At 54.9% G+C, this 16,747-nt stretch overlaps 1 protein-coding gene across 1 annotated transcript in view; it reads left to right on the plus strand.

The window, feature by feature from the left end:
* Positions 1–15,008, plus strand: part of Morn1 (MORN repeat containing 1) — a 53,751-nt gene extending 38,743 nt beyond the window's left edge. The window contains exons 11-14 of the mRNA XM_075945186.1: positions 1,131–1,264; positions 1,351–1,430; positions 12,004–12,047; positions 14,692–15,008. Of these exons, the coding sequence (XP_075801301.1) occupies positions 1,131–1,264; positions 1,351–1,430; positions 12,004–12,047; positions 14,692–14,840 (407 nt within the window). The 3' untranslated portion in view covers positions 14,841–15,008. The remainder of the gene's footprint in view (positions 1–1,130; positions 1,265–1,350; positions 1,431–12,003; positions 12,048–14,691) is intronic.
* Positions 15,009–16,747: the final 1,739 nt, after the last annotated feature.

Here is a 16,747-nt window from a genome sequence, read left to right on the forward strand (position 1 = left end):
CAACCCTCTGCCGTGTTGCTCTCCCGTGAACACCCCACCCCTCTGCAGCTCTAGTCAGACCCTCCCCCTTTAGAGCTCCCCATCCTCTGGCTCTCAAGGGGCTTGTGTCTCTTCCCCAAGGAGCGACCCTCAGGCCAAAGGCCATTGGAAGGACCCTGAAACTCGGTCCTACAGGAAAGTAGACTGTGGTGCGTGCTTGTATTTGATAGGAACCAGGAACCCTGAACCAACTAGCGCCTGAACTCACCATATGGGCTAAACCATTTAACTGTAAAAGAGAGACAAGGTTCTGGGATTGCAGCTCTGTGTGGGTGGAGTAGAGGCAGAGGAAAATGCCCCTCCCATACCTTGGGATCCTGAAAGAGGAAGGAGAAGGAGCCATTGTGGGCAAGGGTCTTTTGGGGCCCATCCTCTGAGCCTCTTGGTGCTGTTGCCCAGGCAGGGGCTGATGGTTACCAGAAGTTCCTGTATCCCGACCTGCTGTGGTTGGGGCCTGATGGGAAGTTTCCCAGATTGTACTGAGCTGAAAAGAGGCCAAAGTGTGGTCTCTGTGGTCTGGAGAGCCAAGTGCCTCTGCTGGTCTGGCTGAAGGAGCCAGCCCCCCCCCCCCCCCCCCCGTCATCAGGCAAGGTCTGCTGACTCTGTGTAAACCCCAGACAAGCCCGAGTCCATGCTACAAACCGCTATACTGGACACACAGCCCCACCCACAGTGCTGCGTTCACACGGCCCTCTCCGCGCTTGCCCCGTCCATACCACTTGGTCTGTGGCCTTGTCTACACTGCTATGTCCAGGTGGTTCTGTTCACATTGCCTGGCCATACTCTTCCATCCACACTCCCTGTGGACTGTCTACAGCGCTCGGACCACACTGTCCACTGTGGCCTTCCCACACTGCTGTGTCCACACTCCCTTGCATACACCGTCCTACCTGCCCTGCCCTGATCCAGTCTTTCCATACCCTTTCTCCGTATGTCCCTGTCCGTACTCGTCTCTCTCAGACTGGTTCAGAATACCCAGGACAAAGGTCCATCCCCAGCCAGGCTCCACTTTGACGACAGGGACACCCTTCCCTTCGCTCAGAGTTCATGGGGCCTGCCTCTGCTTTGTTTTCCTGGGCAAACCTGCTCAGCGAGGAGACATGACTCCTGCTCTCCTGCGGCCTGTCGGCGAGTGGAGCAAGGCCGTGCTGAGTTTGCGGACATCTTCCTGGGACCTCCTCCGCCTGGGATGCAGCCTTTTCTGTTCCTCCCCGGCATGCTTGAGGTAAGCCCTGAGGCCATGGATGGGCTCTTTCTTACTACCACCGTGCCCCCCTCTGAACCTCTTTTCTCCTTCTGCCTGACACCTAGAAGCCCGGCAACAGGCCCAAAGATGGCCAGAATCCCCCAGAGGTGGTATCCACCGTCCAGGAGCCTCCAGGAGACACCAGGTAAAAAGTGCACCCGATGGGGTCTGCTGCAGTAAAGCCCCGGCCTCTGTCACATACATGTCACCATGGCGAGGGGTCTGTGAGGGCAGAAAGAGTCGTAGGGCGTCTGGGAAGGCAGCACGCTGGTGCACAGCCTTTCGCCGGAGAAGGAGCCGCTGAGCACAGCATCCATGTCTCTGTGGCTGATGACCCCTGCTTATCCAGCAAGGCCCAAGGTGAGCAGCTGCTGCTGCTGCTCTTACTGTAAACCCTGCACCCCCACACACATACCAGGTAGAACCCCAGGAGGCCTGGTAGCGGCGGCAGAGGCACTGTGGGCTCCTCAGAGGTAGACAGCCATCAACAATGGATACAGTGGGAGAAGTTCCATGTTGGGTAGGGATTACTGGTGAGGCTGGGGCACTCAGAATGGACATGTTTCTCAACACTCTGTGCCAGATTGTGCTGTAGGCACACCCAGTCAGGTGCTGTGACTAGTCCCATTTCTCAGGAGAGGAAACTGAGGCAGGGGGACTTACCCATTCAGCCACGAGTCCCCTAAATCAAGTCTGGATTTCTGTCTGACAAATCAGAAGGTTGGTACGGTGGGAGGTAAAGAGACAGCACTGTCTGCTGACTCAGGAGGATGTGGCAGCCAGTTCCATCCCCACTCCTCTAGCAGCTGTGAGCCAAGGAGACATGGTAGGTGCCTCGCAGAGAAACCAGCACCCACGTGCCAGGTGCTTGACTGGGGGAACATGTGGGGTGTGGGCCTTCGCTCGACCTAACTGGATCAGGAAGTCCTGGCAGTCAGGGCAGGGAAGGGCCTGGGAAGCCTGAGGACAGGAGAGCCTTGCCCCTGAGATAGCCAGAAGAAAGCCTGAGGGACGGGTGAAGGGCGCCTACACACTAACAGCCAGGTCTCAGTGGAAGGCGGGAGCCCAGGAGCACCCTGAGGGCACTGCAGAGGCCAGGGAAGGGTGCTGTTTTCTGGCTTGCTCCCTATGGCTTGCTCAACCTGCTTTCTGATAGAATTCACAATGGGCTGGGCTCTCCCCTATCAATCACTAATTTACAAAGTGTCCACTGGGCGGTGATGGTGCACACTTATACGACCAGGACTTGAGAGGCAGAGGCAGGCGGATCTCTGTGAGTTCGAGGCCAGCCTGGTCTACAGAGTGAGTTTCAGGACAGACAGGGTTACACAGAGAAACCCTGTCTTGAAAAGAAAAAAGAAAATGCCCTACAACTGGATCTTATAGAGGTGTTTTCTCAATCTCGGTTCCCACCTTTCCAGATGACTCTAGCTTGTTGCCAGTTGATGTAAAACTGTCCCGCACACACCGGACCCGTACCCTTATCCCTACGGCCTGCAGAAAATACTCTGGGCTTCTAGGTTCTGGAGAGAGACGGACTCTGGCCATCAGCTGGTGACTCCTGAAACCTGACATTGATTAGGTTGGCTCGAGTCAGAGCCAGCAGTCAGTATTGTCATCCGGAGGCTTCAGACAAAAGGACTGAATAACGACACGCTCCTCCACCCCGGCAAAGACTGAGAGTTCAGAGCAGTGCACGGGTGCATGGGGTCTAATTGACATAAGAGCACAGCACTTGGAGGGCCTGTTTGTAGGCATCGTGTCGGAACATCTCCTCTGGCTACAAAAATGTCCCTTTGTGCTGCCTCAAAGCAGCTGCTTTGGTAGGGAAGGAAGGCTCTGCATGAGCAAGGTCCTGTGGGCACAGGTTGGTGCCCGCCTCACTCCTCCGCCCTCCGGTAGACACGGGGCCTGTGGGATACTCACCAGGCATGGCAGTAAGGGAGGAGAGCGCCCACATCCCAGGGCCCTGCATGGATAGACAACTTCAGAGTCCAGTCTTTGAGTGCAAGGAGCCCTTGACCTCCAGACTCCAGTGAGGTTGCTAGTGGCACAGAGGAGGTTGGGGTCGAGGCCTGGAAGGGATGAATGACAGGGAGAGGTGGATCCCGGGCAGGGTTCCCGTGCTCTAGGAAAGGGGTCCTTCTTAGTCTGTAAGTAGGCTTTTCATGTTCTCAGAGCCTGATCTCTGTCTTAATACCCAAAGCCAGACTAACACTCTTCCGAGGAGGGACACGATCATGGATAGGTACACCCCAGCAGCAGAGAGAGGTAGGCAGTAGTGGGAACAGTTGGGCAGGCTCCTCCTGCCAGCGTTCCTGGGACTGAACATGTTTCTGTCCTGGGCCCCTTGCTGCATTCCTGCAGAGACATTCCATGCATGTTATGGAATTTCACTACATGACAAAGGGCCCTGTCAGTCCTGGACGATGTGAAATCGTGTCAGCTGCAAAAAAAAAAAAAAAAAAACAGAAAGAAAGAAAGAAAAATGGACTTGATTTATATAAGTGTGGCTGTGAATTTGTCCAGCCACACATGAACATCCCATACCATACGAAAATGACTCTGGTTACATCTCCCCCAGAATACCTAACGGCACGCAACTGCCTGAAACTCCATCAGTGAAGGTGCCGAGACACATCGACACGTCCCATCACCCAGTGATGGAGGTGGAAAGTTCCGGCAGATGACCTTGGGCCTAACTGCACACTGGTGTCTCTCGCCCGCTTACCCAAAGCCTGACACATGCTGGGGACTGTCTGAGCCTCTCCTCCCTCCTCAATTCCGAGGAAAACGGTTTTAATTAAGACTTCCATGATTAGTCATTTAATCAGTCATTAGGCCAACACAGATGGAGTCAATTAATTTCTTTATATACTTGAAAAGAGAGTTGTTTGGCAGCCTCCAGCCTCCTGAGCTGACGGTAGGTGGCCACGGTGCCCTAACACTGGACTTGAAGGAAGCAGCAACCACTGGTGGTAAGGAGATGCCAGCTCCCAAGGTTCCCACCTGTCCTGAACCTGGGGCTCCAAATGACGTCACAGGCAAGGCTGCCTCAGGAGAGCGACCCTGTGAGTAGCCTCTGGCTGTAGCCCACTAGAGTACTGAGACATTTTGGGCAAGAACCCAGCCAACCGCTGGCTTGGAGCCCGAAACAACATGGGGCAGGGTAGCATGAGCCCTGCACATGTGACAGACTGAGGAAGGTCTAAGCCAGTGAGGCAGCCATGCACCCGACAGAGACACATCACACCCCGGGCCTGTAGCCCATAGACTCACATCAGCCAATGAGACATCAGGCAGTGGGGTGCGGGGTGACACAAGGAATCTCCTCGGTCCCCACCTCGGTCCCACCTTGCCACCCCTCCACCCCCACCCCCAGCCTCTTGATGCCATAATGCCACGTGCCTGGCTCATTCCGGGGGTGCCTTTCTCCCCTCTGCTTGCCTTCCAAGCCATGCTGGGAGACTCCTCGAGCAAATGCTTTTTTTTTCCCCTCTGTGTAGACCTGGCTATCTGTCTGTCTGTCCTGGAATTTGCTCCGTAAACCAGGGTGGCCTCAAACTCACAGAAATACGCCTGCCTCTGGGGCAAATGACTTTGAACAGTCTCTAATAGACTCAGAGACTCACAAGTTGTGGTTGTAACAGCACAGGCACCACCTGGTCCCTCCCCCAGCTCTGCTGCAGCTCATCTGGGCCCTCCTAGGGGCTGAGCTCCCTCCTGACCACAGGGCATAGCCGAGCAGCAAGAGCAGAGCACCGGGTTGAGGCCCCCATAGCATAGCTCCAGGAAACACGGGTGTGCCGTGGCTAGGTCTGCCCCAGGGAGGAAGATCAGAACTCCAGAGACAGGGACTGAGCAGCCTGGAGGATGGTTAGACCCTTGTGTAGGCACCAGAGTGAAAGGACAAGATGGAGCAGGAGTTGTGTCCTGGGATCCCGAGGCCCTTGCTGCCGGGCCATTATGGACTTCTGTTACCCCGAGCAGGGAGTGCGGAAAGCCCTTCTAGGAGAGCGAGGAATAATTAGGAGATTAAATATTTGTGTGTGTGTGCATGCGCGCACACGCGTGTATCTGTCTATGAACATGTATGAGGTTGCCAGCATAGTCCAGAAAAGGGGTCACATCCTCTGGAGCTGAGTTATAGGCAGGTGTGGGGCACCTGATGTGGATGCTGAGAACCAGACTCCAGCCCCAGGAAAGAACAGCACAACTACTCTTAACTACTGAGCCACCTTTCCAGCTTCCTCTAGAAAGTTTCAAGGACTGAAAACTGAGCCCTGTCTGTCTACGCAGGAGTAACAGACTGGAGCAGGTGTGAGGGCCTGGAGGGAGCAGCTGGCCCTGACGTGCCTGTCCTGGAGGCCTAATCTCCCGCTCACAGCAGGCTGCTTCCTGCCTGCCAGCGCTGGGGAAAGGAGACCCAGGACAGCAACCTTAACCCTTCCCTCTCCAAACAGGGTCAAAGAGCTTGGCTTCCCACCTGGGGCAGCCACAGCCACCCATGGCTGCCCAGAAGCCTGGCTGAGCCTCTGTTTGGAGCCTCATGGGAGTGGCATATGGCAATGTGACCCCAGAGCCAGTCTAGCCTATGTGCTGAGGTTCCTGCCCTGGCCTGTGTCCAGGAGAAGGGATCACAGGACCGGAGTCAGCACCCTGGCTGTGGGAGCACAAATGTCACTGGCCAGGTCAGTGCGCATGTACACACACACACACACACACACACACACACACACACACACACACACTGCTCTGGCTGATGGTTCTAATTTTGGAACTTTGGTTTGGAGTCCCAGGGGGTTACAGAAGCACTGGGGGCTCATGCTAAGGGTGGCCTGGCCTGGTTTTTTGGAGAGCTGCCCTGGGGTGGCAATTTTTCCCAGTTTGTGTCTTGGTTGGCTCTTGACTCTGAAGCTCTTTAAACCAGCACAGTCCGTTAGTATAGGGGCTTGGCTGCACTCAACCCCTGAGAATCCGAGGATGAAGCATCTACTCTGGTTCCCGGCCTTAACCTGGCCTTGACCCTGAGGTTCAAATAGGTTCCTCAGAGATGTAGGAACCTGCATCTTGCACCCCCTGCAACTTTCCCTCTAGCCTGGAATCAGGAGCACCTGGGGTTCACTAGGCTCAGGCCCTACTTCAGTTCCCCTGACGAGGCCAGCTAGGAGCAAAGATGGTGGTAGGTAACTGTTTCATAAGCTGGACCACCACAGGCCAATAGGGCAAGACCCACGCTAGCACCGCCAGAGCTCCTGTAGGTGCAGGGCCGGCCAAACCTGATGTGTAGCCACAGAGGGCTAAGCCCACGCAGCAGTGGGCAGAGAGGCATGCTATCGGAAGCTGTGTGACCTGCACTGTGTTCTGCTGTCTCTGCTCCTTTGTGAGATCTGGTCATACAAGTCCACCACACAAACCTGTGGCTCCTTAGTTCTTACAGTGCCCTTCACAGATACACCCTGAGCAGTCAGGACCGGCACTACATGTGAAGGATGGTGCAGGTAGCAGGGGCGCGTCCCCTGCATTCAGCAGTAGCTAGGACTAGGAGCCTGTGAGAGACCCCGCCGAGTCTCAGGCTGCTCAGGTGACAGCAGGAATATGGAGGAGGCTCTGCTATGCGTCTGTCTGCTCAGCCTGGGACCAGCCTCCCTCCATGCACCTGTGATGCCTTTGCTCTCCAGCAGAGCCCACGTGGTCTTGAGAGGAAAGGCAGAGGAATACTTACTAATCACCCTGCTCCATAGACACCCCATGGCCCCTGGGTCTGTGACCTGTAGCTTGTAGCAGGCTTCGCAGGCTTGGCTGGCAGTAGAATTCTGGGCAAGCATAAGCGTCTCCATCAAATGCCCTCTGGGAGCAAGCATCAGAGCTCTCCTCTCTGCTGAGAAGCACCTGCCTTCAGACGTACATCCTCATCCTTGGACCATACCAGGTATTTGGGGAGCTTCCCAAGCCTGGGCTTCACTGAGAGCTGGCACGCATCCCATCTGCTCAACTCTTAGAACATGAATTGGTACTAGCTGGGCTCCCTCATCCCTCTGGGAACAGATTCTGCTTCCAGCCAAGACAGAATATGTGGGATGGGACTTGTCCCCTCAGAAATAAAGAAGCGGCAGCTGAAAACCAGAAAAGATACGAGAGCTACTGGAAGTCAGTCATAGAAGGGTAGAGGGGAAATGATCAGGTGAGGCTCGCGGCTGCGGTGTTGGGAAGGAAACCCTGGCAAGTGTGGGAGTCTCCTGGGGGGAGGAGATGGAGCTGAGAGCCTGGGAAGGGTAAAGAGTGAACCCCACAGCTGGGCTTGGTGGTGCACGCCTTTAATCCCAACAACAAGGGAGGCAGAAGCAGGAGGATCTCTGCATTTGAAGCCAGCCTGCTCTACAGAAAGTTCTAGGACAGCCAGGGCTACACAGAGAAACCCTGTCTCGAAAAACTAGAAAGAAAAAGTAAGTTTCAGAGTCAGTCCGTTGAGCCAAGGTCAGTGTGTGCAGGGCAAGACAGGGCCACCCGTACGCGGGATAGCAACACCCAGCTGGAGACCTCGAAATACACGGGGTACTGGCAGAGTTCCCTTAGTAGTTCAGAATAGTTAACCTGAGCTTAAACCACGCCCAAGATGTCCTGAAAGCAAAACTCAGATGGAAGGCACCTTCTCTAAGCAAGTAACCGTCAAAAACATTTCAATGGACACAACATGAAGACCTCAACAGGGCATAATTCAGTGTCTGGAGTCTGAGGAAAGATTGGGAAGAGCTGAGGGTGCAGCTCAGCAAGGAGCATTAGCACTCTGGAGGCTCTCTGCTCTGCCCCCACGCTACCAAATAAGTCAGCAGGCAAGCAAAGGGTATGGGGATACAGCCCATAATGAGGAAAATGGTCAGCTGGGTTTCGGTGTTGAATGCTGTTAATACCAGCACTTGGGAGGCAGAGGTAGGTGGATCTCTGTGTTTGAGGCCAGTCTGGTCTACAGCACAAGTTCCAGGACAGCCAGGGCTGCACAGAGAAACCTTGTCTCGTAAGAGAAAAAAAGAAAAGAAACTTCAAATTCAATCAAAACCAAAGAAATGAGGTGGGAAAGAGGAGCGTCACTGACAGTGACTCCATGCTCTCTAGGAAAGGTTAAAGGGCAGGCAGAGTCCTGGCAGGTGTTAAGATGTCAAGTCAAATTTGCAGGGACCAGTGGGGCTCAGTTCGGTCAGGAACACAGACCCCGTACGTGTGGTACCCTGGATACCACACTCATCTCCAGAAGCTGGCAGGGATAAAGCTGACCCATCCAAAGTGAAAACCTTCCAGAGGAGCTGAAGAACCTTGAAAAAGAGAAGCTGTGCCAACCAAGAGCTGGCCTTCAGATCATCCCGAGAGTCGAGAGATGAGAGCACACGGGGAGCTGGACCTCAAAGGAGGAGAGAGTGGGCGGGAACAGGAAGTGATGGCCAAGCTTCTTGTGTTGTGCTTTAAAAAAAAATGTGTTATTGCCGGACAGTGGTGGTGCACAGCTTTCATCCCAGCACTCAGAAGGCAGAGGCAGGTGGATCTCTGTGAGTTCAAGGCCAGCCTGGTCTACACAGCCAGTTCCAGGACAGCTAGGGCTGTTACAAAGAGAAACCCTGTCCCGAAAAACAAACAAAAAGTTATCATTACTACTATTATTATTATTGTGTTGTGTGGTGTGAGAGTGTGGGGGTCAAAGGACAAGTCGTAGCTGTCAGTCAATTCTCTTTCCATCATGGGGTCCAAGGGTTGTCAGTCAGGCTGTGCAGGATCAAATGCTTTCGCCCACTGCCAGCCTTGTCTGTTTTAGACAGGGCTTCAGATTGCCCAGGCTGCTTGAACTCCTAATTCTCTTGCCTTCACCTTCTAAATGCTGGGATTCAAACTTTTTTTTTCCTTTTTTTGGTTTTGGTTTTTCGAGACAGAGGTTTCTCTGTGTGTATTTCTGGCGGTCCTGGAACTCACTCTGTAGACCAGGCTGGCCTCGAACTCATTGAGATCTGCCTGTCTCTGCTTCCCAAGGGCTGGGATTAAAGGCGTGAGCCACCACCACCAAACTTTTTAATTAAAGCAAAATTTAAAAAATTTAAATGGAAATAAAAAATTCACACCAGGAGTCCCAATCAAAAACACGAAGAAGCCAAGTATGCTGATGCTTTGCTAAGATCCCAACACTCAGTAGTCCAGGTCAGCTTGGGCTTCACAGACCTCATTTCAAAACAGAGGACTGGAGATGTAGTTGGTAGCATGTTTGCCCAGTCCTGGGTTCAATGCTTGCTACCCCACAAACTGGGCTGGTGTACACATACAATCCCAGCACTCTGGAGGTGGAGGAAGGAGGATGAGGAGTTCAAAACCATCCCTGTCTATATAGCCAGTTCGAAGCTAGCCCAGGATACATGAGACTCTGTCTCAAAAGAGTAAAAGGAAAATTGGAAAAAACTCTTAAGTAGGTCATGCAGAATGGAGGGTCTTGAGTTTACTCAAGGATGCAAGCCCAGCTTCTGGTCCCTCTCTGCCCAGGGTTGGCAACACAAGTCTCGAAATGTCTACCAGATCTCTGGTCTAAACCTCCTGCTGAGTCCACAATGTGCACTCTGATCCTACCTAACCCATTACTTTGGGGCCAGTGGGTCCTCTCCCTCATAGCCACCAGGAACCATAGACTGGCCCAATTCTTTTTGTTTGTTCTTTTGTTTTTCAAGACAGGATTTGTGTGTGTGTGTGTGTGTGTGTGTGTGTGTGTGTGTGTGTAGCCTTGGCTGTCCCGAAATCTGCTCTGTAGAGCAGGCTGGCCTCTAACTCACAGAGAGCCTATCCATCTGCTTCCTGCCTCCCGAGTGCTGGGATTAAAGGTGTGCGCCACCACCACCGGGCTCAGTGGCCCACTTCTCTCAGACCATTTCTCAGGTCTCCCTGAGGTTTGGCCTCCGGCCTGACCACCAAATGTCTTCCACTGCCCAGTGAACCACCAGCTCTGACGCCAGCTCCTGCCTGGCTCTGTCTGGCCTCCTTAAAGCCCCGGGGCTCTCTAAAAACTCTCAGAACTCTCGAGATTCTTGTAACCCCCCCTTTATTTCTCTTAAAGCTGGCAGCCTGACAGCCTCTAGTTATTCCTGCTGCTAAATTATTTATCTCTTCCCCTTTAAGGTACTCTTGGGGCCTAGCCCAGGCCTGTTTTCCCTACTTAAAATGAAGTCATTTTAAAATCTTTTGTCTTTAATTTTTTATTACCCAAACCAGGCATGTGGTCTTTAAGTTTGTCAAGGGATCAGAACCTGCCGGTCCCTTCAGCCTCACCTGGACAGGGACTGTCCACGCTGTCCCTGGGTCTGCACTGGCCGTGGGCCACCCTGCGCCACTAGCGACAGGAAACAGACTGCCCCGGATGGAGGGCCAGGGTCAGGGAGGAGCCCCAAGCGGCTGGAGTTTTGAGGCTCCTCCCCGTCCATGGGGACCCATCATTCAGCATGCAGCCTAGCTCAACACATCTGGGATTGAGGCCAGGTGTCTACACGGAGCCAGCATCCTCATCCTCTCATCAGGAAAGAGAAGAGGCTGAAAACCCAGTTCATTCAGAGACCCCAAACCAGGATTGCCAGAGGGACCCATTTTCCCGCATGTACTGGCCACATTCAGCAGGGCCTTGCGAGGTCCTCCTCAGATGACCCACCCGGGGAAGCTGGTTGGCCGTGTTCGGATCCTGAGGGTGTGGGCCCTGGGCCCCATGCAGGACTTGAACTTAAGCTTGAAGCATATGTCATACGGGCCACACCTACTGGGAATCCCACAGGGTTCTCATGGATCCCGTGGACAGCCGTGAAGGTCTCCATCTCCCAGACACAGGAGCCAGAGCAGAGTCTCTGGGAAAGGGGCTCTAGACTGGGACCTCTTTCCTACTTTGTCTTGGTCTGTCCCTTTTTCTCCCACCCTGAGGAATCACATGGGTGCCTCAGCCTTGTTAACCCCCCCCCCCGTGTGTGTGTGTGTGTGTGTGCACGTGCGTGCGTGTGTGTATGTAAGTATGTGTAAACCAGAGGACAACGTTGGTCTGGAGCTCACCAATCAGGCCAGACTGGATGGCCCCCAGGATTCTTCTGCTTTCACCTCACCAGAGCTGGGGTTACAAACACAGGCCACCATGTCTGATATTTTTACATGGGTCCTGGTGATTGAACTTGGGTCCTTGTGTTTACAAAGCAAGGGCTTTACTACCTGAGCCATCTCCTCCCCAGCCCCTTGAGTCACTTCTCCCTGAAAGATGGGTGTGTTCCTCCGCAACCTCCAGCTGTTCTCCGACCAGCTCCTAACTCCTCCATCCTGTGCTCAGCTGAGTATAAGAGCCTCTCGCATCCCAAGAGCCAGACCATGGTTCTGAGGAGGCAAGATTGGCCAGGGTCACAGGGTGGTTGCTACACACCTGCCCAGCAATTCTGGGATTATGAGGCATCAGACAGAGCTCTATCAGTGGGGACCTACAGGGCAAAAAGTCAGGAATGGGCTGCTTGGGAGAGCCCTCCAAGAGTAGACACCATAGCCAGACACAGCTGTGGAAGATAGAGGGGAGCCTCAGAGAAGGCATGACACCCATGGGTAGGCACCAGAGGCTCTGATAACCTGGGGCCCAGCTTCTGCCCCAGAACTGCTGGCTTTGGTTGGGGTGAAATGAACACACAGAGAGGCCTGGGCAGAACACTCAAGGGCTCCTCCTCTTCTCCCCACAGGCCTGATGGGACCACAGTAGAGCCATCGACAGCTGCGTATCTAGGTAGGCATTTTGATGTGACCCTCAAAGAAGCCCATCACTGTACTTACAAAGGCAGAGGCAAACTGGGGGACAGACAGGCCTTATGTGTGTGGGGTCCAGGGAAGGCATATGCCCAGGCATCCCAGAGGTGGGTGGAGGTGTATGGACCGGAAGGGGGAAAATGACAAGCCTCATGTGTCCTAGCACAGAATCCCTGCCTGTTGGTCTACCCAGCATCCCCTTAGGACAGCAAGAGGAATCTGTGACTCTAGGGTCTCAGCCAGCAGAGCCCAAGGCTTGGGAAAAGGGTCATTGGTCCAGGGCTTCTTAAGAGTTGTGATTCCCAGGGACCAGGCAGTACTGAAGCTGGGCCTGGGTAGGAGGCCTTTGGACCAGGGCCCGTCTTGTAAAGTTGCTCTCAGCCTTGGGGAAGCAGTCAAACCTGGGTCCTCCTCTCCATGCCAGAGAGCCAGAGAAGCCAAGGCCTTTACTTCATCAGAACACAGGACAGAGGTGACTTCTCTAGACAAGTTCCATCCCCTAAAAGTGCCCAGGCTCTTGCAGCCGACATGCATGCTTGTCTGCCTGCCCCCAAAACTTACCCTTGTTCCAGCATCTCAGGGATCCTGGTGGGAAGCCAATAGGCTGCATGGTCCAGAACCATCTCACAGAGGGTCATGGGAAGCCTAAGAAATCCGGCACTCACAGCGCTGGCAGGGCCTTGAGGTCACGGTGAGCCTGGGCTTGCAGTTCTGCTGGTGGGCGCTACTAAAAAGAACCTCGAGTTGGGCGGCGGTGGTGGCGGTGCATGCTTTTAATCCCAGCACAGAGGCAGGTAGACCTCTTGAGTTCAAGGCTAGCCTGGCCAACAGACCGAGTTCCAAGACAGTTAGAAATACACAGAGAAACCTTGTCTCAAAAAAAGAGTCTGGAACAGGGAGGAGTGAATTGAGCACCCTCACTCATGCAGCCCCTGCGGAGCCTGTAGGTTGACCCCTGGGGTAAGCCCCCACCCCCATCTCCTCATCTCTGGACAGTGAGTGAGAAGAACCTTTTAGTTCCAGGGCCTCTGCCAGCAGAACTCCAGGCCTGATTTGTAGTTGTGTGGTAGCTCTGGGGACTGAGGGTTCCACACTGGGTAAGGCCAGGTGACAGCCAAGCCCCTCAGCAAGAGCCCACAGATGAACAATGTGGGGTCAGGGCCAGGCCTTCAGTGCATGCACCGGCCAGCAATTCTCAGGCCAGTCTCTTGCATCTGATGGGGACAGGCCCCAGGAACAGGGTCAGATCAGGCCTGTGGCCTGGTTCTGCAGCCACGGCCGTGAGCTCACACTGGCTCCCCAGGCCAGCACCCTTGGCCGAGGCTGGTGCAGCTGCGTGTTCCTGGGAACGCCTAGAGATGGGCTGCTTGGGAACACTCTGGCGTCGCTATGCAGGGCTTTTCTTCCAGCTGCCAGAGAGCCTGGCCCGCTGCCGGTGCTTTACTGGTAGGATGTGCGTCCCCCTCCCCAAGTACCCTAGCCCCAGCTCGTGGGCCTCTTAGAGCCAGTTTCTCTGAAGAAACTGACCCACGGCCAAGCAAATTCCTCCAGCCCCCAGGCCCAATCTCATCCTGTCCAGGAAGGCACAGCCTCAGCCTAGCCGGAATGGAGGGGAAACTACTCTGCTCAGTGGCTGGAATGTCACTCGGCTGGGCTCTGCTGTACCCGGTGGTGGGAGCCTGCTCCAGCCCGGTTTCAGCTGCGGCCACATTCCTGGTGTGAGCTTGGGCCAGCCAAGGAGCTTTTTCCACACTCTGGTGCCAGCCCCAGCGGGCTCAGGGGAAGGAGAGAGGGCCGTTTCTATGGCAACTTCCTTTTTTGTTATTTCTTATTTTCTTTTTTATGGTTTCTCCAACTTTGAAGCTCTCCAGACAGTTTACAGACTATGGAAAGGAAAAGTGCTTTTCCTCCCCAGCCCCCCAGCCTTTCCCTCCCCCAGCCCCCCAGCCTTTCCCTCCCCCAGCCCCTTAGACTTTCCCTCCCCCAGCCCCCCAGCCTTTCCCTCCTCTGGTTCCCCCCAGCCTTTCCCTCCCCCAGCCCCCCAGCCTTTCCCTCTCCCAGCCCCAAGTCTCCCCCCCCTGTCCCCCAGACTTTCCCTTCTCTGGTTTCCCCCAGCCTTTCCCTCCCCCAGCCCCCCAGCCTTTCCCTCCTCTGGTTCCCCCCAGACTTTCCCTCCCCCAGCCTCTCACCCAGGGCCTCAGGACCCCACCAGGCACCTCAAACCTTTAGAGGCCCAGCTATTTTTTAAACATTTAGAGAAAAGTCAGTGTGTTTTCTCCACAAACAATGTCGGCCAGGATTTACAAAAATCAGCCACGTGGCCTAATTAGCAGTTGGGAGCTGGGGTCTCTGTGGTTTGACACACACCCTCCCCCCAAGGCTGTCCACACATCTGGTTTCTCCCAACACCACCACTTAGCTCACTCTCCGGGATGCCTGGGTCTGAAAAGTTGGCTGCCCTGCTCCAAATACCCACCCTCAGGACGGCAGTCCAGCCTAGCGGCCTAGTGTAGGGACCCGAAGAGAACAGTGGCAGGAAGAGATGACGGGGCTGAGATGCCCAGGGGACGGTGAGGACACAGTGGCCACACTCTCCTGAGGACAATCTTCCCCGTCTCTCACAGGGGAGTATGTGGCCATGATCTGTGACGTGACCACGCCTCCATTCCTGGGCCACAGGCTGCCCACCACCTTCAAACACCTGCGAGTCTTGGCGAAGGGGGACAGCCAATGGCCCCATGTTCCCGAAGCTCACCCAGAAGCTCTAAGCTAGAGGCCACTCCTGGCCGGTGGACATAAAGGAGGGAAGGCCACCCTCCCCTGAATGGAAGTTCACGCTGCCTCACCTAGGGACCACATCCTCTATTCCTAGACAGCCTGGAGCTGGGAACGGGTCCGTGTGAGCCCTATAGCTACTGACATCAATAAAACCCTCCATGCCAACTCTGAGTAGCTTGTTCATGGGGCCCCTCCCAGCAGGCCCTGGGACTTAGCCCTGAGTTGAGGTGGAGTCCTTGGGACCCAGGAAGGGACTCAGTGCTCAAATGCTCTTCGAGAACCCTCTGCTCTGTCCATACTATTCTCAGGCCCATGGAAGCCTGAGTTAGATTTCTGTGAAGGCAGGAACTGGGGGCAACTATGTCACCCAGCATGGCCAACCTCAGGTCAGATTCTCATGGCATTGCAAAGTGAAGAGGGCCTTCTTGCCTAGTCCTCCCCAGCATTGGAATGGTAGGGTAGTTGGAGGGAATTTCACAGTTGCCACTAAGGGGTACACTGGCTGCTGAGGAGGCCCAGAGCAGCTGACCATTGGCTCACATGGAAGGAAGGCATCCCTAGGAGGGATTACTCCATTACAGAAACCCCTGCCTCCTGGCTTCAGAACTGTGGCTGTCCGTCCTTAGCGGCTGGGCCCCCTGCTCCGTATGTGGGACATGGCACGGCCTCATCCTGGTCTGTCTCCTCCTGGGTTACCCCAGTCCTTTGCTAGCACAGCCTGCCTTCTCACCTGGCCAACTGCTCCCTCTTTCCTGAAGAAATCAAGCCACAGGAAGGGGCATCAGAGCTCAACTCCTGCCCTGACGACGCATGCCACGTCTGTGCCCAGGACACCAGCAACACCCACAGAAACAGCGGCTGCACGCTGCCCAGTGACTTACTGGATACAGTAAGCAGATCACTGCTCCACAGACACCCCCCCCCCCACGCCCTCCTTTGCCCTGCCCCTGTGACACTACAGCCTGGCTAGAGAGACCTGTGTCTCTAAAGCCCTGGGATGCGGGACACCAAGCCAGCGACTCTCCAGGGAGTCGTAGGAGCAAGGTGACTTCACTCTCTGCTTCTCCAGAGCCCCAGTCAAAGTCAGTGGCCTAGGCTTGGATGCAGCTATGGGCCTCAGAGCTGAAGCCACCGTTCTCTGCCCTGCTGTCCACCGTCTAGAGCCAGAGACTGAGGTGACCAGTGACCCAAAGGTGCCCCAGTTCTGACTTCATCCCAGCCCCCTGGATCAGCCACAAGCACCCGTCACCAGGTCACTAGAGGTCTTTGGACCCTCTGCCCTTCTTCCCATGGGGCAGACCCTGACAGCCTACCTCCCAACCTGCTTCTGAGCATCTCTTCCTGAGTGCCCTTCAGACACAGCACAACATTCTGTAGCTCCTTCCTCCTCCTCAAGAGGAAACCACATGTCTGTCAAAAGAAAAACAAAGAAAATGATGTTTCAATTTAGGAAGGCAAATCGCCGGGAACCAACTGCAGCAGGGGCCGTTTTCCAGCCCATCGTCAGGCGTCCTTCAGCATTTAATTCCCCAAAAGCATGCTCAGCTTTTAAAGTCACAAAACCCTTGTCAGGAAACTTGCAGTCAGTACCCCGTGTGGGCTATGGCAGACAGGGCTTGTGCCACAGTGGCGTCTCCGCAGACAGCAGGCCTGTCCCAGCAAGGGTGCCAGGCAGGACTGCTTCCCCTCACATCACCTCTGCAAACAGAAACAGCTCTGGCCTGCCCACCTACACAGTCGTCAGCAAGACCCCTGCCTGCCCTGCTCTAGCTTCCCGATGGGACCACTGAGGATCAGGACGTCAGAGGTAGCCATGACACTGCCTCTTCTGGCCAAGAGCATCTGCATCAGCAAAGGCTGGTCTCCTGAGAACTGTGGTCCCTGGCACTGGCCTGGACAGGA

This window comes from Microtus pennsylvanicus, chromosome 13 (genome assembly GCF_037038515.1).
Source record: "Microtus pennsylvanicus isolate mMicPen1 chromosome 13, mMicPen1.hap1, whole genome shotgun sequence".
In the NCBI taxonomy this organism is placed as follows: Eukaryota; Metazoa; Chordata; class Mammalia; order Rodentia; family Cricetidae; genus Microtus; species Microtus pennsylvanicus.